This window comes from Hippoglossus hippoglossus, chromosome 5 (genome assembly GCF_009819705.1).
Source record: "Hippoglossus hippoglossus isolate fHipHip1 chromosome 5, fHipHip1.pri, whole genome shotgun sequence".
Taxonomy (NCBI): Eukaryota; Metazoa; Chordata; class Actinopteri; order Pleuronectiformes; family Pleuronectidae; genus Hippoglossus; species Hippoglossus hippoglossus.
Window position 1 is genome coordinate 2,037,874 of NC_047155.1, and position 24,056 is coordinate 2,061,929.

The 24,056-nt window shown below is 45.9% G+C and overlaps 1 protein-coding gene across 1 annotated transcript; it reads right to left on the bottom strand.

Annotated features, from left to right (window-relative positions):
* Positions 1 to 1,542: 1,542 nt before the first annotated feature.
* Positions 1,543 to 23,836, bottom strand: rspo4 (R-spondin 4; the record flags this gene model as incomplete). The annotated part of the gene is made up of 5 exons (XM_034584836.1): positions 23,647 to 23,836; positions 17,253 to 17,441; positions 16,685 to 16,822; positions 13,832 to 14,026; positions 1,543 to 1,589 (listed from the first exon to the last, which is right to left on the bottom strand). Coding segments are annotated over exons 1-5 (654 nt in total), but the record flags the coding sequence as incomplete, so codon positions are not given.
* Positions 23,837 to 24,056: the final 220 nt, after the last annotated feature.

The following is a 24,056-nucleotide window of genomic DNA, read 5'->3' on the forward strand; positions in this document are numbered from 1 at the left end:
TCGTCTTCGCTGACTCGTCCATGGACTCTGAATTAACTTGTGTAGAGTGAACTGAGCAGGTGGAGAACGAGAGGTGGAGAACGAGAGGTGGAATCCTCCGTCACAGCAGAACGAGCACTTTGAGTTGAGGCTCAAACTCCGGAGCATCGACCTGAGGGGGAGACGCGTTTTATTTTCCTACAGGATTGTTGATTGTTATTTTCCATGTGATGTTTCATATCTTCACCACTTTTCACTTTCATACAACCGATTTTTTTTAAAATCTCATGAACCATGACTATGCTTCATGGCATTTTACTCAATATAATAAAGTTCAGAAAAACCTGAGGGGGGGGGGGGGAAACACCTCCCAGATTGCAGATAACTTATTTCAATAATGAAATATTGACTTATATCGACCTTGTTTTACATTTTTCAACTTTGCTCCGGTTGTTTGAACAGAGTTTTATTCGAAGTTCTAAACGTCATCGTGTTGTTCACGCTCTTGTTTTCTCTGTTTGCTGCTGAAGATGCAAATTGAAGAGATTTTAAGTTGTAATATTTCACCAAAAAGAGAAAAACAAACCCAACAACAGCAACATCCACCTCTTTAGAAACTCGTTGATATACTTATATGAAAATTAACTTCACGTTGATCAGCTCTGAAAGTGAATCGTCCGCAGATTCTCTTCAGACTCAGAGGGGGGGGGAAATAACTCAAGATGTTAAAGGTCACGATGAAAAGAAAACATGAATCTCTAATCGCAGAATCACGAAACCCGGAGACAAACACAGAGGAAGCGTTTTACTCACAATCTTAATGTCACAAACAGAAAGTTACAAATTCAAGCTTTTTTAAATCCGGAAAGTCACGCGTCTGCAAGAAGCTACAGATCTGCAGTCAGCTCATCAACCATATTTACATTTAGTGACACGTACATTCATGTTGTGGAATAAAATCCCATTTCGTCATAGAAATGTTGTTAAATATAAAACTGACAGACGCAAACGGGAGGAGAGGAAGAGCAGGAAATAAAACTTTGACCTTAAAAAGACACGTCAGCCACTTAATTACAGTTTGATTTGAAGGAAAAGTTCTTCACACAAGTTGTTTTTCTCTCTTTTAAATATAAACGCATGGATCAAACTTTAATATTCTGTGACTGCGAAATCAGGAACTGATCCGTCTCTGTGGTCGGACACCAGATAAACTCTGGATCCTCCGGGGGGACAGATGTTTGCTGACGATCACCAAGTCACCAGCATTCTCTGGAAATCGTTACTCACAGAATTTCTTAGTCATAGTATCGACTGGAGTTTCCAGTAAACAACTTTCTGATGTTTTTAATAACGAACAGTCTGATCGGAAACATCCTCAAACACTGATTTGGTCTCAGATTGAAATCGCTGACACGTGTCGTGCTGAGCCGCTCGTCTCGTCGCTCGTCTCGTCGCTCGTCTCGTCGCTCGTCTCGTCGCTCGTCTCGTCGCGTGTCCGTCACCTTCTCAGCTTCCTCCCGGCGAGTCGGCGTCGGCGCTGCTGCTGCTGAGGAGCTGCAGGAGTTTTCTCTCCCTCTTTCTTCCAAGTCCTTTTTTACTCTGTCTTCTTTCTGACGGATAAAAGATTAGAGTGAAAAAAATGAAAGAGAAAAACGTTAAATGGTGCAAATGCTTTTGTTTTGTCTTTGCTCGTCTACGTTGGGCCTGTGACCCGCTGACCCCCCGCTGACCCTGGATCTGTATGGGTTCGGTTCTATGGGGGAAAGGGGGGAAAGTACAAGAGCCCCAACGATGAAGTCCAGGGCAACATTTCTCAGTTGTGGGTTTGAATCCCAGCTTTGTTTTCAGTAAATTCTGGATTTTTTGGGGGTTCCAGCGTAGATTTTAACGACTGAAGCTGGAGAGCGAAGCTAACAAACTTTAACATTCAACAAGTACAAAGAACTTCTCCTTCTGTTGGTCTGTTTGTTTGGGGGGGGGGGGGGGGGGGGATCAGGACAAAGGGTTGGATCCAAGAGTCTTTTATTACCATTGAGAGTTTTCTGGTGTTTGTCTTTCACATGATGAGAAAATACGAACCGTCAAACGAAACCTCATCAACACGTCCACTCGCTTACTGGGAATTCTTCTATTTTCTGTGAATCCATTTCCCAGATATTTCACTAGGGGGCGGCGGGGGGAAACGTTCCAGAGAATGTCGGGAGCTGCTGACTCACAGATTTCCGTTCCCACTCCCCTTCCAGAAAACGTCAGGATGCCTGTCGGGCTCGAGCAGAGCAGCGTGTTCTCCTGAGGCTCGTTCTGTGTTTTTCAGTTCTGTTTCCCCCCGGAGGGAACTTTGGAAGGAGAACGAGCATCGCTGGTGTGAGAACCCTCAGAGTGTGAAGTGACCTCATATCTCACACATCACCACACATGTGTTCACCTTCAAATCCAGTAACTCTGTCTTGCGTTAGTTTGACACTAACAACGCGCCTCGAGAGCCGGAGGTTTGCCGACCTCAGACCTGAGCCGTGTTCGAACAGCTGCTCTGCACCTCCAACGTCACGTGTTCGAATACAGACAACAGAGTTTCTGTGAGTTACGCATTCCTTCGTTCACGTTTCATCAAAACATCGGGAAAAATGGTGTAAAACCAGAGAAAAGCTTTTTTTTTTGCACGCTGGGAAAATGTCGCTCAGGTGTTTGTGAGCCTCAGATTCTGACCCGGGACAAAACACTGACAGTGACGTGAGCTGAACGTTGGATTCTGCAGGTTTATGGTCAAGTGTCAGTGAAATATTCTCATTGATGTATTGCTGCTCGGAGACGGGAATCTTGGCCACGAGTTTGCAGAGGGAGAGAAAAAAGGCTTTTAAACTCTGGTCAGCGAAGATGTAGCGTGACGAAACGGATCCGACTCCCAGACGCATCTGATTCTCTGTCGGGTTTTTCAAAAGTCTGAGGTTTTAGATCAAAACTTTTTGAATTCAGGGACAACATGAACACAAGGACATCAGGACACACACACACACACACACACACACACACACACACACACACACACACACACACGGAGGTGATGAATGTGTGTGGAACTGTCTCATGATAGAAAATGTGCTTTTGATGCGGAAGAGCTTCAGTGTTTTTGGCCGGAGTTTAAAAGTGCAGTCGTTTTGTGTAAGAAGCTGCAGCGAGTTTGATTCAGACGTCGATTGACTTCAGAGAGTAAAAGAAAATCCAGGAAGGAGGGAAAGAGGAAAGGGGGAGAACAAAAAACTGGATGAGCTTTGGGGTTTTTGATGAAGCGGAACCGTGAGCGCCCACTTTTAAAACGTTTTTTGGGATCTGGAAGTAAACTCAATTTGCTCGTTTCAGAATAATTTCCTAAAAACACATTTTATTTTCCTCTGTATCATGTTGGGAAATAAACCTTCCCTTAGATCTACTTCTGTATTTACCTCCAGAGACAATAAGGGAAGGAGTAAAGTGTGTTCGGGTATCGAACCTGTGGCGCTGACAAACACGACGTATGAAGCAAACACATGATGTTGTGTTGATATCCAGACACACAATGTGTTTTTCTGTGTCATGCAGTCGCTCCCATCGTCGGTCCAGACCGGCTGGTTGCAGCTCCGCACTGATTTGCTCAAGGACACATCACTTGTACTTTTTGTGAGGGAGGGAGGGGGGTGTGTGGCAACGCTGGAATTCCCACTTTCCAGCCACAAACCAGTGCAAAGCGACGTCCTGATTTCAAGCCAGACGCTCACATGAACTTAATTCCAGGCTGGAGGTCGTTTGCCGATTGCTTCTCACACGTTGCTTTGAATAATATTTTGTTGTTTATCTGTCGTGTCAGAGGAGGAGGAGGAGGAAGAGGAGGAAGAGGAAGAGGAAGAGGAGGAGGAGGAGGAGGTTCAGCTCTGCTTACACCCGACCTCTTCTTCTCTGCCCCTTCAGTTACAGGAAGGCTGCAGCGTCAGGCCCCCGCCGTCATCTGCCCTTCATTAGAGACGAGCGCCCGTCTTCTCAAATCAGACTTTTTAAATCCCCTCGTCTCCTCTCGTCCTCGTCCTCGTCCTCAAGTCAAACTCTCCTCTCCTTTTCCATGGCCGTCCCTCCTCCTCTCCAGTCGTCTCTTCACCGTCACGACCCCTGACACTAGCTGTCACTTTGACTCTGGATGCTGTGCTGCTGATTGGGAAGGCAGGCTGTCCTGAAACGCCTGTGCACGTCGCCTGTGCACGTCGCCTGTGCACGTCGCCTGTGTGCACGTTTACATTTGCTACACATTACGAGTGTTAGCGGAACATGTGCTGCTCGTATGTTCCTCAGAGCCCGAGTGTGTGCGTGCTCCTGGTGGACGTAACTAACTGAACGTGTCCATGTGGTCCGTGTTGGTCTCTGTTGGTTTATTCATGTGTGAGGTTTTGCAAACTCGCAGGTACAAACAAGAACAGAGTGGAGTTTGGCAGAAAGTCTGAGACATTTGGAGAAAGTTAAAGGTTATTTCATGTTGAGCAGACTCAGTGGGAGCAGCTGGTTCTGAAAGTCCGTCCCTCACTACACATCGTGGATTCTTCTCTGCAAACATCTGCACGGACTCCTGAGAGCGAAAGTCGACGTTTCCCCCGTAAATCAAATCACAAACAATCAATGTTTTTATCAGTTCGAGGAAAATCTCAGAGATCAAGTTCTTTTCTGTTTTGACCTAAAATCGAGAAGATCTGTTCGATTCATTTCGGTTTCATCGCGGCTCCGTCCACCGACCGCTGCGGCACAGACCCTCACTTCCAACGACGTCACCTGATGCAAGATGGCGGCGCTCGAGGGCAAAATATTATGGCTTCAGTAGTCGTGCATTTAAATTCATCTTAAGTCTTCATCACTAGTTGCTGCTGTGTGAGAGTGAACATCCCTCGGACATCTTTACTGAATCAAGTGCTGCGCTGGAAAACAGCCCTAACCACAGGGACACACACACACACACACACACACACACACACACACACACACACACACACACACACACACACACGCTGGCCTTGTGGCTCCTTTACTTCTGTACAGCCCTCACACTGAACGTGTGACCGCACTACAACGTGGACACACTCAGTTCCCCCCCCCCCTTCCGGGTGAACGTCGCAGTCCAACATTGAAAACAGACGCTGAGCTCTTCCATGTGTTGCCGGTGTCGGTGCTGATGTGACGACGCCGCCCCCCCCCCCCAAAACCGGAGCTTCGTTTCAAAAAACGTCTCAGCTTCGAAACCGAGACGTAAATTTTGATTTATTTGTTCGTGGGCACGTTCGGGGTTGTTATTTTTTTTTGTGACGACAGGAATTTGCTAATGAGAAATAATCCGTGGTGGCGGTGTAGCGAGAAGAGAGCGACTCTACGGGAAGCAACGGGTCACCGCTGGAGACGTCCAGTGTTTATGGGGCAGTTAATAATAATAACAAGAAGAATAATGGCACACAGATTTTATTTATAGAGACGATTTACACGCAGAGAAAATGATTATACAACATTAAGTACACACGGCCCTGAACAGTACTCTGCAGTTTAATGGGTTCATGGGCTTGTGTAAAAAAATTGGTGATTGATAAAAAAGAGAAGGAGAATAGATCAAGTGGAGACGAGTCACTAAATCAGCAAACTGACTATAAGATAGAAAAATATATGAAAAGTCTGAAAACGTTTTTTTTTTTTTTTTTTTGCATAACCAGACCAAACACGACGGCAGCAGCCAAATTCACTTTTCATCTGCGAGAGGAAAAAATGTTATTTCTTCTTAATAAAAGTCAGATAATCTCACTTTAATGAAAAACAGACATTATAAGATATGAATATTGGCTTTTAAAAATACACAGTGAATCTGCGTCTACAAGCAACCTCAGATAACTTTCCTCCTTCACACCAGAGATCCGGCTTCACCAACAAAGTGCGACTTTCACCGAGGTTTTTTAAAATCAAATTATTTAAAAGCAACTGTTTTTAACCGTGAACGCAAAGTTAACCTGAACCAGGTCTGAACAGGAGATTCAAATCGTAACCTTCCAGGTGGTGGACGGATTTAAAACAGTTGACCAATAAAACATTTCTGTGTTTAACTGCACAAAGATTCGACTTTCTGTTTCTTCCCGAGCTGTGAACATCAGCAGCAGGACTCTGCCTCTGATGTTCTGTGTGGCTGGATCACATTAGAGAATACGATACAACTCAACTGACCCTTTAAATCAAGACAATATTTGTCGTCTCCGCGGTCGAACATTTACTCGACAAAGACGAAAAGCCGCAGGATTTTTCAAAAAATGTCGGCCTTATCCTCTTGAGCCTGAACCGACTCCTTGCACAACGCAGAGTTACGCTCAGAACCACATGTTGCAGAGGGAGGAGGGTAGGAGATAAATCAGCATTACAGCGTGGAACCATGTGGACGGACTCACACACAAACATGCAGCCCGACGTGAAACACAAATACGCAACACGGCAAAGAGCGGCTGGGTCGACCCCGTCGTCTCCTGCTCAGAGTGCGACAGCCGCCGTCGTACCGGACGAATTCCAAAAGTTTCCCCGGACGACCTTGAAGGAAAAAGATGCATCTGCACGAAATCACCCACTTCAGAAGAAACGCTCCCAGGGTGACGTCGCAGACGGGAATAAAACGAGGTTTATTTCTCCTTTGTCTGAAGCTAAGGGGCATCAGCACTGGATCGCATGCTAACGCGCACGTAATAACGATGCTAACGTGCTGATGGTTAGCACGTGTAATGATTACCATGCTACCAGCTGACTGGTGCTAAACCACGCGACACATGATTCCGATGCCGTCAGTTATTTGGGTTGCAAAGTGAGATCTTGACCCGACGTTGACGCGGATGAAAAATACCGAGGATGATACTTGGCTTTTGAATTCATCCCGAGGGCGCGTTAACGTCAATAACACATTTCATGGCAATCCATCCGAGTCGCTGAGGCATTTAACTCGGAGCCGTAAATGTGAACCTGATGTTGGTGCTCGAGGAGAAACAGAGAATCACCGAGACCATTAGGACTCTTCCTCTGGCAGCCATTAGTGTCTGTACAACGTTTGGCCCCAATAAATCAATTAGATGCTGAGATGATCCACAGAGTGAAGACTTTCAGCTACTTCATCACAGAGGATATTAGATCATTTGAATTCTGAATCTGGCGACGACGAAAGGAAACAAAACTATCACGACTTTCCGTCCAATGGTTGTTGAGACGTTTCAAACCACATCTTCATCTTGAGGCTGATTGATAGAAATCACGTGCAATTACACTTTATGTAAAAAGGGTTTATTTTCTTATCTAAGATGTATTTATACGTAAATGTATTTGTGTTTTTTACCTCATGACACTAAATAAGACTCTTGAAGGTCACCAGAGCTCAAACTACCAACCCTGCCAACAACAACAACAACAACAACAACAACCCCAGTCTCCCCCCTGAGCCACGTCCGTCTCATATCACACAAATAATCACATCATATCAATATTATCTATACTCGAACCAAAGGATACAAAAGGTAAAGGTAAATATAAAGCATCAGGTGCAGTGGGAGACGTTATATATCTTCTCTGCCTTCATAATAAAATAAAATATAAATACCTGCTCCTAATTATCATTCAACACGTAGAGTAGATCAGCTGAGGAGGCGTCGAGCAGAATAAATCTCAAAGGACCAAAGACACCTGCTGCTTTATAGAGGCAATGTTAACTTATAGATGTATACATTATATATATTCATTTTGTATAACAGAGTATACAAGGACCACCTGTGGAGCAAAGGAAGTCTCTGCGTTTTTTAAAAGGACTTTATAGACAAAAGTGAATCGGTCCCACGCACACGAAACCTCATGGAATCCACCTAGAAACACACTTCTCTCATTTCGGGTCGGTCCCTGAACGGAGGGAGAAACTACCGACTCTCACTTCGGCGTTTCTCAGACTGAGGACTGAGAGGAAGACAGACCGCGGCTCCCTGTCCTCTAATGAGGACCTGTCGTGCAGGGTTCGGTTGCCCCGAGGCTGCACCAGGACCACTGTGCAATAACTTGATGCATATGCTACATGGGGGAAAATGCACTTCGGCTCTCGGTGTGTGTTGTGTTACACTGTGAGATCCGCCCAGATCCACGTGCTTCCAGATGAGAACACTCCTGCATGTGGACGCAGCAGAGAGTAATCTGAGTAACTCCCCGTCTGTCAGGCAGGATCCGTCTGAGCTGTGAGTAGACGTGAGATCGTTCTTTATAATCTTTCCAGTCCCGAATATTAAAGCTCTGGTTTAACTTCTGCCCCCGAAAAAAAATGAATAGGAGAAAATTTCTTTCTGTTTGAACGGAGGAAATGAATGACGGTTGCCGTGGTAACTTCATGATGGAATGACACCCAGCATCAGCACCTTCAGGACTCCTCCCATTTCCTGATACAACTGCTGGTTGATTCACATGTTTCTCAGTCACACGATGGTTGAACATGTAAAACTATAAAAGTTAGATATCACAAGATAAAGTTTACTCATCAAACAAAGAATCAGCATCCTCTGTGATTTAGGGTACGTCTCCTCATGTCCCCTCATGTCTCCTCATGTCTCCTCATGTCTCCTCATGTCTCCTCATGTCTGCTCATGTCTCCTCAAGTCTCCTCATGTCTCCTCAAGTCTCCTCATGTCTCCTCATGTCTCCTCAAGTCTCCTCATGTCTCCTCAAGTCTCCTCATGTCCCCTCATGTCTCCTCAAGTCTCCTCATGTCTCCTCATGTCTCCTCATGTCCCCTCAAGTCTCCTCACATATCTACATGTCTCCTCATGTCCCCTCAAGTCTCTTCATGTCCCCTCAAGTCTCCTCATGTCCCCTCATGTCTCCTCATGTCCCATCATGTCCCCTCACGTCCCTTCACACCCCCTCAGTTCGGGTCTTCACCGAGAGGAGCTGAGTTCAGATTTTCTGCTGAAAGTGCCAAAGCAGAAAATGAGCTCATTCCCACCGGCCTCCAAAACTGATCTGGGTAATATCACTGTCCCCCCCCCCACCCCCCCCACCCCCCTTCGAGCTGTTGGAGGGAGAAGTAAATTATATAAAATATGCAGCACGGAGCAGTTGACCAGCAGGGGGCCGTTTCACTCATCTGTATTGATCTGATATTAGAGACCAGGCTGGTGTTCAGCTTGTCCACAACCCAGTACATGAAGATGGACGACACGTCTTCACTTCCTCCTCCTCTACAGAACTGAAGCCAAATTAACACGTTAGGTGTGGAACCTTCCAGAGAGTTAAGCTGCTCTGTATGTATATTTTGTGTAATTCTGCCGACGAACAAATAAATGAACAGATAAATGAACGAGCTCCTCGGGGAAGGAAACAGATGAGCTGTGGGAGAAGTGAGTGAACGGGTTTTGAACATTTGAACATTTGAAGTCGTTTATCCTCCAGTTTTCACTGAAGCCCTATCAAAATAAGATGTGACGTGATGTTCTATAAATACAGGCCGATTTTCTTTTCACATTTCCACCGGGGTCATTTCCTGGTAGTATTATGGGATGTTAGTGATTTCTGACTGAGCACTCAGACTTGTGGATCCAGCGTCCTGCTCTGTGTGTGTGTGTGGAGCTTGTTCTTGGCGAGCTGGCTATAGCGTGCAGAACCTTTTTTTTATTTCATTTAATTCATTAAACTCTGACGCTCGGCTGGAGCAGGATTCTCCTCCCGAGAGGAATCACTTGTCTGAACGAGGCTGTTTCTTCTTCTGCAGCTTCCAGAGGCTTTAAGGGAGTTTGGATTCCTGTTGTGACTTGTGTCATTTCTACTTAACAGAGTTTTTAAAACAATCCCCCCGCTGCACTAATGGAATAATAATGAAGGATGGATATTTGACAGAGTGTGTTGGAGCCTAATATAGATGTGAGACAGATGCTGCTGCACTTGGACCACAGATAGAACTGCTCTCCTCCTGTTTACGTGTGTGTTGCGCTGCGTCGTAAAACACCAGCTATGCAGCCTCCTCAGTTTTATAGCAGGGGAAATGCATTGTGTCCTGAATAAGAGCTGCACCGCCGCGGCTCCGTCTGTAAAAGGGAGTCGAGTAAATCAGTCCGTTTTGATTATCACCGCCATAAACTACAACTTAATAAGCTTTCACACTAACACCAAGCATGTGTCTGCAGCCGCGTCTGTCAGGTCGAGATGCAGAAGAGGAGGCCGTGGGACGCAGCAACATGTGGACAGGACGAAACCCTGGTTTTCCAAATTGCAGTAAAGGTGAAATGCTGAGCACTAAATCCTGATCAAACGCCTCCAGGCTCCTATCTTGTGCTTTTGGCTGCTTTGTTTTATGAGCTGAATACTTGGGTACGGAGCGGAGGAACACAAAAACAACAACCGTCTGTTGGAGTCGGATCCCGGAGTCCACGGCCGAGCAGGCACGGAGCAGTTTTATTCTCCTGCGGGTTAATGTGCCCCCGTTTAATTAGCCTCACACATCCTGATCCTGCTCACTGGTCCCGGCCAACTCCACACAAACAACACGGATCTGCGGCACGTATGGTGAATAAGCTGCGGTGCTGCTGCTGCTCCCAGTCAGACACGTGTTTCCAACGCATGGTCTGGATTATTATTAACTCACCAGTACGCTGGGAGTTTAAAATCATTTCCTGATACAACTGCTGGTTGATTCACATGTTTCTCAGTCACACGATGGTTGAACATGTAAAACTATAAAAGTTAGATATCACAAGATAAAGTCTTCTCATCAAACAAAGAATCAGCATCCTCTGTGATTTAGGGAACGTCTCCTCATGTCCCCTCATGTCTCCTCATGTCTCCTCATGTCTCCTCATGTCTCCTCAAGTCTCCTCATGTCCCCTCAAGTCTCCTCATGTCTCCTCATGTCTCCTCATGTCTGCTCATGTCTCCTCAAGTCTCCTCATGTCCCCTCATGTCTCCTCATGTCCCCTCACGTCCCCTCACGTCTCTCCTCACATCGCTACATGTCCCCTAAAGTCTCCTCATGTCTCCTCAAGTCTCCTCAAGTCTCCTCACATCCCCCCATGTCTCCTCATGTCCCCTCATGTCTCCTCAAGTCCCTTCACATCCCCCCATGTCTCCTCATGTCCCCTCATGTCTCCTCAAGTCCCTTCACATCCCCTCAAGTCTCCTCAAGTCTCTTCATGTCCCCTCAAGTCTCTTCATGTCTCCTCAAGTCTCCTCATGTCCCCTCACGTCTCTCCTCCAGTCTCTGGGGAGGAGTCTCTGTCTTCAGCTCAGACTTGAACATCTTCCTCGCTGTGATATTCCTGTCCGGACGTTAACGGTTCCCGTGGCGATGTTTCCTAACGACCTCTGCGATCTGTCGACCGTCCCTCTACTGCCCCCCCGAGGCGGACATCTGCTCGTCCATCACGTTTACTGCCATGAGATTTTGTGCGAGAAATGCGAGTCTCTCTCTGGGGATGAATGGTAATCCCCTCGGTGACCTCTGACCTCTGACCCCCAGCCACCACTGTTCTTTGTTCTTTGTGACTGTACTTTACTTTACGACCACCCCCCCGTCCAGGCTGCAGCTGCTCTCTGTGGTCGGCGTTAGCACGCTGACAAACTGAATGAAGATGTGCTAACACTGAACTCAGGGCACGTCTAAACCAGAACCACAGAGTCTCTGCAGGGAACTGGGGCGGCACCGCCTGCATCTCCACCTCCGCACCCTTCACTGGGACTCGAACCTGTGATCAGGAGTCTTTAACCGCTGGGCCCCCCCCCCCGCTCATGAAACGTCACTGATAAGATAACGGACGTGGCTCTGGAAACGTACATATTAGCTGTAAGATGCTAAATTGTCGGTAAATCGGGCGACGAACCCTCGGCCGGGTTTCGCCCTCGTGTGACGTGTTGCTGATGCAGTGAGAAAAAAAAAAGAAAGAGTGAATGAGAGATGAGACCCGTCCTCGTCATCTGAAAACAATAAGACAACACCCGGGCAGAGTCGTCTAATCGGGAACAACGGAGGAATGTCAAGGAGATGCCACAGCAGCCTTTTATCCCAGATGTGTGCTATTAGGTCCACGGGTCTGATCCCAGCGCCAGACTCCGCTGGATCGGATTTCTTCCTGCGCTAATGCCACCGGACATACGATCTGACAATGATAATGATGATTACTTCAAATGACATGCCTTCCATTGTGGAAAACACACAGGCATGCACACACACACACACACACACACACACACACGCACACACACTGAAAACACAATATTTGCGGAGCTCTAAAGAGAAATTACCGTTTGGCTTTCTCGCCACTTTGGAAAAAGTGAAATAGAACACGGCTCCGTACATTCCTCTGCACGTTGAAATTCTTTTATCGGCTTCTCCCGCTGTTTGTGCAAAGTGGAACAAAATGGAACAATAAACAACGACTGGGTTTTAGTGGAGGAGCAGAGATCGCCGCCAATTTAGCTTTTCTTTTGAATGTCGTGGAATATATTCGCAAAGACGTTCATCGTTAATTTAACGCAGAGTTAAAAAACAAGATCCAGACACTGTCTCTGACACAAACGTTCTACTGCTGACGAAGCAAAGCCTAAAAATAAGGGACTGTAATCACTGTTTCTTTCTTCTCACTGCAATTCTAACCGACTCTGACAGCATCTCCACAACAGAGCTTAGAAAATATCCCTTTTCTTGTCTTAAGTCTATTTTCAGGTCGAAGAAACACGGAACACATGATGAGAATTACGCCCTGGACACGACTCGTCCTATTTCTGCGAGTTAAACCGAATCCGAGAGGCTGGATGTCCTTGGATGGAAGTAACGTAAAACGCTTACACCACGAGTTGAAGCTCAGGAGGTGCGATGACTTAAGATGCTATCTCACCCCCGGGAGCCGCCAACATAAAGAAATGCAAGAGAGAGGAGGACGAGGGGGATCTCTTCATCATCCTCTGTAACTCTTTCTTCCACAGTTCTCAGGACAAAGTCTGGATGAGAGTGGAGACGTTTGAGGTGTGTGTCCTCTGATGAACTCTACAACCGCTCGGGATATTGATGCATCTTTTCAAACACCTGTGACCCTCCTCTTCCTCAGTCTCACTCCAGTCTCTGTCTCATTCTCTAGATCCCATCAACCACCACCAGCGTCTCAAGCCCGGGGGGTGGGGGGGGGTTCCTAGACTGTGCAGCCACGCCCCCGTTCAACCTTGATGACATCATGAGGGGGTCTAAGCGCCAATTTAAATCACATCACTTTCATTTTCTTGTTGTCAATGGCAACATCGGGAAATCGTTTCTTGTGTCGTTGGACAGGAAACATCCAACAGCGTCTTTACCTGGTGACGGTTGATGAAACTCTCCGTGGGAACAGTGACACCTCGTTGCTCGTGTTCACAGTTCTGCATCTTGATATCTATAATTTTAGATTTAATTAAAAGTCCTTCTGACGTTTGATTGTATGATTTTTCTTACTCATCACCAATAATCCTGGACTTTTGAAAACTCTCTCCGCTGATGTTGCCGGACGGTGGAAACATCCGCCCACAACTGGAAGGGGCACATGTTTTATGTTTTTTTATAGGATCCAATCTCTCCTACTTGGCCTTATAAAGTACACACGTGCATCAGAACAGCTCGTAACACGAGACCCAACAATGCAGGGAATCCACAGATGTTGGCCGTCCAACACAATAAAGAATAAATCAACTAAATGATCGGTTGTATCAGACGGAACTGATTAGAAATGGTTTCTGCCCAAGCTTCCATTTTGAAATGATAAATAACAGCTGTTAAATCTTTTTAACCCCTTTTGTACCAACGCTTCACTCCTGTCACCTCCGTCCGTCCGTCCGTCCTCACCTGTGGGACACTTTTTCTTCATCCTGCACCTTTGTGTCTCGCTGTGCGATGGACAAAGCAGAGCTGCGTTCTCCTCCGGCGTCCTGCCCCCCCGAGTCCTGGTCTGCATCCCCCACCTGAAGCCACAGGTGGCGCCATCACGGAGACAGACGCTCCACTCGCTCCAGTCTCCCAGCGGAGCCAGGAGACAGTTGTCTAAGAGAGAAACACACAACAGACCCACATTTACTTTATCTGACAAAACCAGATTCTTAAAAGACAACAATACTGGGGGAAAAAATTAAAGAGCAGAAACGCTTAATCACTTTCACATGTTCTGAATCCATTAGGGTGCATTAAGGCTCCTGAGGATGAAGAAGACGATGATATCGGGAAAGAGGAAAAGGGCTCGAGCACTTTCAGGCCAAGAGCTGTGGACCAGAATCTGGTGCAAGTCAGCGGTTCCTACACGGCCAACGTAAACTGGATCGAATCCCAATTTAGATTTCGGTGCAATTTCTGTGTTTTTTTGTGGCCAATCCCGACGTGAGCTCGATGTTTTAACGTAATCATCGTAATCTGAGTTTGTGATTTTCTGTCCTTGGCTCACAGGGTTATTGTTTGTTTTAAATCAATGTGACCGAACAGAACCAGAATATCATTCCAACATTTTTGTCCAAACCCGGCCTCACGCTCGACCTCGTGTCGAGCCCATGGGCCGGCAGCGTGGGCATCCCGGACCTCGGTTCTGACACCGCTTAGAAACCACAACTGTTTTAAAATGACCCTTTGAGGTGGAAAGTGTTCAGACTCTGAACTATAACCAGAGGAAGTTTTCTGTTAATTGAAAAGAATGACCTGGCCTGACGTGCTTTTCCATGCAGGGATACAAAGTTCAGAGAAATGAGGAAAACAATAAATTACAACCGAGACTCTATTGAGACGAATGCTTCCTTCAGAGCCCTGGCAACCACTTTGTCAGGGTTCCATCTGAATGTCAGCAGAAGAAACGGACGGGACATTACGCTCGCTGGTTGCTGATGAGTGATGTCACCCACAAAGAAATCAGCCACTGCAACATTTTCCACAACGGAAAAACCAGCGGTTTCGGCCAAGATCAGACAATCATCTCTAGATAATCATCATTATCGTGGTCGGAGCTCAGATGAAATGACTTTTTGCTGGAGGTTTGCAGCACCGGTGGGATGTGAAACCCTTTAACGTCACCGTGATGCACAGGAGGCCCAGAAACAACCGGGGCCACGGCCGGTGCAGGTGGAGGTCTGAACTGCACCGACAGAGGAGCTCAACCATATATCTCACTGGCTTCGACGGGCGGCATGATACACAACCACATGTGAAGATCGATGCTGAAACCTGAACCTGAGTCGTGTGTTTCACTGAGAGTTCGGCTCCGTATTGGAAAAGATTTACCTGGAAGATAAACATAAAGAGAGCGATAAGTTCTTGACAGTTCTCAGAAGAAAACTTTCAATCTTTCAAGTCAGAATTTGGAGCTTAGATGTGCGTGAAGTTTATTTTGTGTTTTTTCTTTTTGACCTTAAACATCCCACTGCTGTCACACACATTTTAAATAAATACAGAATAAACGCCAGAAACCCATCATCAGCATTTCTATTGTGCGTCAAACGGTTTAAACTTGGATAAAACCACTTCCTCGAGAGCAAAGATCTGAAATGACTGAACCACTTCAAGGTTGCGTCTCTTCTTTCATCGTCTGTCCTGGAGTGTAGTTTCCCCCAAAACAGGTGCGATCAATCAACAGCCACTATTTCACCCCCCCCCCCCCAAAAAAAAATCTGCAGCTCGATGTAAAGCAAAGAAAATTCCTCAGACCACAACCGATGGGACCCTCGACCGCTCACACATGAAACACAGCGAGAGGAGTGAACACGGAGACGCAGATAAAAGCAGCAGGTCTGCAGCTCATTAAACTCTTTCTCCCCTGAAGCCCACGGTGCAGAGCGGAGCTACGTTTTAATGCTGCCTGAGGTCAACGGGCTTTCTGTTCCTGTCAGACGGTAACCTGACACGGCCATTAAGACGGGATACGAGTCACCAAAGGTTACACAGGTGTTACGCAGTGAATTGTGGGTTATTTGGACGACGGCGTACAAACACCTGGTTTCCTGAGGTGTGTGGAGAGCGACGTTTCACAAGGAACCGGGTTGTTCATGCTCCGGTCGACGGGATTATTCTAATTATCTGTGTGTCGTGCTGTGTCGGTCGTTTCTGCCCATGTTCCTCGTCATGAGAGGAGGAACCTGCTCTGGTCTCTGCTGCTCACAGCTGCACCGTTGCTTCTTCTTTAACACAGGACGATGGACATGCCGGACACTTATCGGCATAACGACAATAATCACAGTTTCATTGACAGAAAACCGCCATGCCGTGATTCTGCCCCCCCGTCTGGAGCCTGGGCTCTGTTGTGTACTTTAAAATGATTACCTCCACTTTGGTTTTTGTCATAGTTTGCAGGATTAAGCAAAAAGTGCTCGGCGGGTTACAGCTCAATTCGTAGGGATGCGACATGTAAAACAACCCCTTAAAATGTCCATGCAGATCCAGGAAGTTGCGTTCACGTCATCTGCATGGATGACAACAACTTTCCGGGTCAAAGGCCAAGCGAGCGAGCGAGTGAGCGTGCTGCAGAAAGCGCTGCACAGAGCCACATGAGGCGGCAATGGAGCAGAACATCTATTGGTTATTTATGAAACTGTGGCAGGACAAGAATACGGCCTGTAGATAATAATCGAGGAGAAGCTTCGACACGGTCTGAGCTGTTGGAGCTTGTCGGAGGGATTCACTCGGCTGTGTGTCGTCCGGTGGTTGGTCGTGACGTGTCCGACTCACCTATGCAGTCGGTTTGGTGGGCGAACGTTTCCTTGGGGCAGCTCGTCAGACACTTTCCTTTGTACAGCAGGAAGCCGGCTTTACACTTGGTGCAGAAGTCCCGGCTGAAACAGTGCTCACAGTCCAGAGAGCGGCATTCTGGGAGGAGGGACACAAACAAATATTAGACATCGTAAATCTGTCTGAGTCTTGATCGGCAGCTGTCACTCTGGACGTGAGAGCTCATTAAACTGCAGCAGGTTGAATTGTGACATCTTCACTTCCTCAATGAGATTATTTACGAGTTTAAATCAATAAGATTTCAGGTTAAGATTTGATACGAGCAACAAAAAAGACCAGAATGTTAAAAGTAATTTCTCTAAATATATATTTCTCAAAGATGGTCCTGTTCTACAGATTAGACTGATGTATGATCAACGGCTCATGTTCAGTGATTGACAGCTGAAACTGGCTTGCTATTGGTCGAGCACATGCAGGGGGCAGGACCTCGATACAGAGTCTGTCTCACAATGTGAGACGTGACGAGTCAGATCTCTGCCGGGGGAACAACCTGTGTGTGAGAACGTACTGGTGCAGCGGTTGATGTCCTTCCCTCTCTGTCCGTAGTGTCCAGCCGGGCAGGCGTGGACACAGGTCCCGTGGTGAGACATCCCCTCCCTCTGCAGGAACAGGAAGAGTCGCTCGGGGCAACGCACGCACCCGTTGTCACGGGAACACTCCAGACAGCTCCGACAGTCGTCTGGTGTCTCTCTGTGGGCTGCAGGACACACCGCGGATTAGGAGAGGGCTTCGTTTTCATTTTCAATGTGGGGATAAGGGTCACTTTTACTTTTCTTGCGGTACGTGGAGAGAAGGATGGAGAGATGGAGAGAGGGAGAGAGGGATGGACAGATGGAGAGAGGGAGAGAGGGATGGACAGATGGAGAGAGGGATGGACAGATGGAGAGAGGGATGGACAGATGGAGAGAGGGATGGAACGATGGACTAAATCTGCAGAGGAGGAGACACCCAACACACGCTGAGTGTTCGTGAGTCTGAACAATCGTCTGATCCTCAAAGTGTCCGGCTGTCGGCCTCTGAGAGAACCGGATCAACAGCAGAGGTCATTAAAGGTCACAGTTCATGAAGCCCGTGTACTGTTCATTACTTCTTCTGATGATAACTGATGTCAAAGATTTAAATGCTCTTATATTAAAACATGCACATGAAAGAAAAGGAACTGGGGCTGACAATTAAGTAGCAAAACTATTTACTTCAATAAATTAACTCTGGTAAAAGAAGAAATATTGATTTAATGGTCCAACCTTTAAGAGCTCATGTTACATATATATACATAAATATATATCTACTCGCCGTATACACATACATGTTACTGCTTGTTCCAAACTTTACTGCTGCTCTCCCCGACAGCCCATAAAGTTTAAGACATTCTGGAAAAGGCAGGAAATAAATAGTAGCTAATGAGGCTGTGGTTCACTGGGTTCATCGTGGACTCACTAACGACCAGAATGAATCAGTGTAGGTTTCAATAAATAACTGAGATCGGACATCACAGATCAATACTGAACTTTCCAGTAACAAGTTGGGTGAACGATAAAAAATCCATCACGGTCAATTTGTCCGTCAGCCGTCACCCCGACATCGGCTGATTGACACAATCACCTGCAGGCAGGTTAATGCAACAGCACAACGTGGACACCATGTTTCAGATCCTAGAGAGAAAAGGACCTACTCCACATGAAGCCTTTAATTCTAACTGTTCATCAACTCACTTAACGTTTGGGTTTGTTGTTTGTTCGAGGAAGAGAAAGAAGATTGAGAAACTGAAGCTGATGAGGATCCACAGACCAAACCTAACATTTCAATGTCTGAGGCAAACGCTGAGGCTGCAGGAAAAAAAAGTGAAATGACAGTTGAGACAATGAGTCATCGTCAATAGAGTGGACTTTAAATTTGCTTACCACGGGGGGTGTGGCCTATTTGCTGCTGCTGTAATTAAATTTTGGCTCAGATTCCCACAAAGAGCAGGATTTAGGATTTTCCTTTCATCTCTTTGTTCATCGTTGTGAGACAAGGTCCTTGGCAGAGGTTTGTGCTCTGGTGCTAATCTCACTAAACCAATCGTTGAGTATCTGTTACTCATCTGTGTCGTCCCCTGTTCGGCAGATTTACTCCTTTCTTCTCAGGAAGTGTTTCCAAGGCTCTGAGGACAAAGGCTTTCTCAGATGAACAGACTTTCCTTGTCATTGATAAAATAAAGTCACAGAATTGTTCTTCAAGTCTTGATGTGGTTACTGATATCTGACACACGTGAATGAACCAGTTCATGAACCATTAACCAGTTGTTATTAGTTAATTGATGCACTGCAGAGAGAGAACATGAGGTCAGTTCGTCAGTAATGCAGAATCCAGAACTCAGCTGCTTTTCAAAGCCCTCGAACCTCCAGTTGAACGGCAGCTAAACTAGTCTGACGCCACCGATAGACGGATATTTCTAGACCTTCATCACACGGATCTAAACGTGACACTGACCGATGGGAGGGAGGTTATGGGAAAGCGAGAGCTGCAGCGGACGGACCGGTTTGGTCGTCTGAGTTCTGGCAAAAACAAGTTGCGCCTCTCCCTGCTTCTTTGAACTCGGTCCGTCCCTGTCAGCCAATGATGACATATTGAGTTGAGAAATGTAAACTGTAAAGGAGCTGACACATGTGTTCTGGGGGTCACGCCACTCGAAGCTGTTCAGACATGTTATTGACAGTGAACACACGGAGGTCATCACCGTGCGTTCAGCCACGCGGCCGGAGGAACGGGTCCGTCTGGGAAAATCAAGAAGCGTCAAACATGACGACCGAGCAAAAACCACGGGAAAACAAATCAAGGAGCCCGATCAACTTAAAGACTGATGATTTCCAATTAGCACTTTGCATCTGCAGCACTGACCGGCGACCTCTGAACTCGCATTATGCTCAGCGAACGTACGCTGGTGATCTCGGCTCAGTATGAGTTGAGCAGGGTTTCTAATAATCAAGAGTAGAGACTGAAGAGATAAAGACGAAAGTGAAGAAGAGTTCAGTGAAGAGAAGAAACGAGCAGATTTCCTCAGAATAACCCAGGGACCCATTTCCCTGAGCTGTGGGACCTCACTCTGAGGCCCCGACCCATGGTCTGAGAAACAGTTCTCTGCACATGTGCTATCGATCTGAAGGCTTAAGGGACTTTTAGAGGAGCGGCAGGTTTAGGTAGCGTAAAAACTGTGACCTCTGACCTTGCATGGGATTGCACGGGGTTTTTAACCAGCACCAGGTGTAACGAGCTCTGCTGGGATCTCTGCGAAACATGCTAGAGCGCAGACGGGACTTCCACCCTAAAACTGAATTTACACTGAGCTGATGCTGTAAAGATAACAGACGGTAGAAAAAAGGTAAAGACAACAGTGGACAAGAAGTGAATCTTATTCTGAGCTTCAGCCAAAGTTGGGTGAGCTCAATGCTGCTCTCAAAAAGACAACGGAGACAATGAGTCTCTTGAGATTCTCCCCACTGCGTCAGAAATACAAAGTTTATACTGTTTCTGACGACACGTCAAGAAGTAACGTCAATCAAAGGTCTCACGTAGGTGATGACGACAGGACGTACGTACAAAATACTTTAGTGCGAAATCACAACTAACCTGATTGAATGTAAACGATGCAACAAAGACAATTACCTTAAACTTCAGTCCCAACTTGAACTTGTGAAAATGCTCTAAAAGTTCGATGCTGGGTCTGTCTCTATGGACTCATTCTTACAGAAGATATTTCCTCATTTGGAGTTTGGATTCTCTCGATTGGGGCCTTAAGCATCCTGGTTTCCAATTCCAGTTTGATAAATCACGTTTGAACAAGCTTTGGTTGCCCGCTGGTCACCAGTACGTGTGGAGAACACAGTGACAGAAAGAATCTACTTTTTAATTTAATCTTAGTCGTAGTCTGACTCTTGTGTTAAGAGAAACTCGTCGGACTGTAAACGTTGTTCAGAGAATGGAGGAGGGATTCTTGGACCCTGTGTCGATTCACAAGACCCAGCTGATTGGCTGTTGCCTCTCGACGCTCATTCGTTCTCAGACGATTTTGGATCAGCTTTTTTATTTCCCTAGGTTTTCAATTGGGTTGAGATCTTGTGGCTCCGCAGGTCAAAGCGTGTTCATGAATCCATGTAGTGACCCCTCCATGTTTCTCCACTTGTTTTCCACGTTTTAATTTAAATCCCTTGTCCATTCACAGAAGGAATTCGGTTTTAGGGTGTATTTTCCAGTAACACACACAGCAGCCACTTCTGTAGATGGAGCCAAAATACCCACAATGCACCATAATGTATACATTAACTAGAAAAATGTGCCAGGTGGGGGTGATGTGATAAAACAACACAAGATGTGCGGTTCCTAATTACACACGTGCGCATGTCCAGACAATTGAGAGCAGCTGCGTTTGAGACTTGCTGCCATTTGACACATTTCTCACCACGTGACTTCTCGAGTTTGTGCAGCGCGTCGGTCGAGCGGCTTGTGTTACATCTTCATATTCACTCTGCTGAGCTGAGCTGAGGATCCTGTGCAGCTGCACCGAGACACCATCAGTCTGCAGATAGGAACCCCGAGGTTCCTGGTTCAGTTCTGGCAGATGTCGGAAGAAACCAACTCTCATCTTTCTTGTCAATTAACACAATCATGCAAAACAACCGAAAACCATGATCCTCAAAATGGAGCAACACAATGAGATCAAAAGTGTCTGTGTCGTGTTTTTCTCATCAGATCCATAATAATCAGTCACATCAACTTCTTGATCTACTCACTAGTGAAACTGTTTTCATTGACTGTTGATTGTACAGATGTTCTAACACCATCTTCTCTTCCAGAGTCCGATACATCTGGAAACAGTAACGATCCGAAACCAATGCATTCAAACAGATAACAACTTATACAACACATTTTAACAGTTGTATGCTACTAGCCCTGTGTTGCTCGTGCTGTAAATGGCAACACTAGCGCCACCTCTTGACACTGAAGTCGATACACGTCCCCGTTTTACCTGTTTACCTCGTTCACAGTGTGAAATATCGCCAAGATGCTAACATCTTAGCGGACGCCGGGTAAATCACTTCTTCTCTGTCAGTGCAGCACGACTGCTGTTCTGTAGCAGAGCAGAAGAAGAAGGGAGTTCTGTGCAGACGTGTTTCTGAACATCAGAGCACATAAATAAAGACTTTCAAGTAATAACACTTATTAAAACTATCAACTTAGTGTGAGCAGAATATGTAAATAACTGTGTTCCTCCAGCAGCACTCCAATGAGACAGTGGAGTGTATGTACCCAACATTTCAAACAGCAGAACCTTGACGTTTGCACACGATGACATGGATTCACTGTCGGTGCCTTGAATTTCCAGTGACGATTGATTATTAATTGGCACAAAGAAGCTTTAAAGAAACTGTGGATGCGCAGGTGTTAAGTTCCTGCGTTCGAGGACTTGAAGCCAAACATCCGACCGTTTGAATTTGTCTCTGGACACAAGCCCCAGTTTTTCTTTGTCCCTCCCTCTGAATTCTCCAGTAAAACAGTCACAGGTGCTGAACATTATCTGCAGTAATCTTATAAAAACACAACTCGCACTAATGGACGTGATAATGGCCCGATGACTTCTACAGTTCAGCTTTCCCGCTCTGAACCTTTTCAGCTGTGTGTGTTTATTTCACAGCTAAATGAACCAAGTCCAGATGTTGCAGGGGGGGGGGGGGGGGGGGGGGGGGGGGATTGTTGAAGAGGGACGAATAAAACAACATGAATGAAAAGAGCCACAACCAGTGTTTGACCTTTCAGACCTGAAACACAGTATCGAGCTCAAAGCTGCTGAACCATTCACATCAAATGTCTAGTTGTCAACATTAATTTTCAAATTTTCTACAGCTTTTCACTTAGAATTTGTACATTTTATGTAACTATTGTAAATTACAAATATAATGTATAAAGTGGTGGATTTCTACTTTTAGATATTTTTTATTTTATGATTTAAATTCTAATTCCAATCTTTATCATTTATCTGTATTAAATGCAACACCTGCATATTATTTTCAGATTTTTTTTAAATACTGACTTTGTGAAATACTTTTTTTCAGGAGGATTATACAAAGATTCATTATCCACAAATCTGGATCTGAGGAGAATCTCCAACCACTGTCGAGCGTCTGTTGGTTCAGATCCTAACGAGCAGCGACACAACAACTCAGCCGGAAGATAACTGGGACGCACACGAGTACATGTCGGGGGGGGGGGGGGGACTCAGTGTGTTGTAGTAAAATGTGTTGTTTCTGGATTTGAAGCAAAGTTGTCATGAAATGTAAAATAAGTGGTCGAACGGTAATGGAGACCGCTGGACGTCGTAAAAGATTCTTTAATATTATTTATTGAAATGATTGTTCATTGTTAAATCTGGACGCTGAAACTCTTCCTCTGGATTAATTGTTCATTATTCTGCGTTCGATCAAATACATAAATATTGATATTGTTATTTTTATCTAATATTTTCATTTTAAATAATTGATATTAAGGCAAAAACCTGTTTTTACATTTTTACTATCACAAATGTACTATAAAAAGAACAGTTTATTAAAAAGCACAAACCTCTGCTCTTATTAAAAACAACAAGTGTCTTATGATGAATGATGGTAAAAGACATTTTACAGTTTTTTACAATTTTTCTAAATGTTTTAAAGTGAAAATTACATTAATTACTATTATTCATTATTTATTAATTCAACTTTCTCGTAGTAAACGTACAACGTTGATGTATCAGAATTTAAATTTGAGTCCGATTAACAATTTGTGCCTGTTTCCATTGTGTATAACGTACAGAGTCCATCCACTTGTCCAAAGTTTTTAAATGTATAACCCCCCCCCCCCAAATAAAAACCCTCGTGTCGCCCACTCACCACTTTGCTTCTGCACGACACCAGACCCCATCCTGATCACCTCGCACAGCAACGACATCACAATGGCAAAGAGTCGCAAATGCATCTGGGCTGCTGGCAAACGCCCGCTTCAGCGCCAGGCTGCGGACATCTGCAGGGACTCCAGGGGCGCCGGGGTGAAGACTTAGTTCCACAGCGAGGGACGAGGTGAGAGGGGCAGCGACGTAGGGGGGGGGGGTGTTGGAAGCAGCAGCGGCAGGGATGGATGAGGTGGAGGAGATAATCTCACAGGCCCAGAGCAGAAGACGATGAAGACGATGAGTGCTGAGGTGAGGGACGACAGGAGGGGAGATCCTCCTCTCCTTTTGTGGCGCTGCACGCAGGAGATTTAGGGCTGAGATGAGGAGGCAGGCGCCATAAACCAGGGGAGA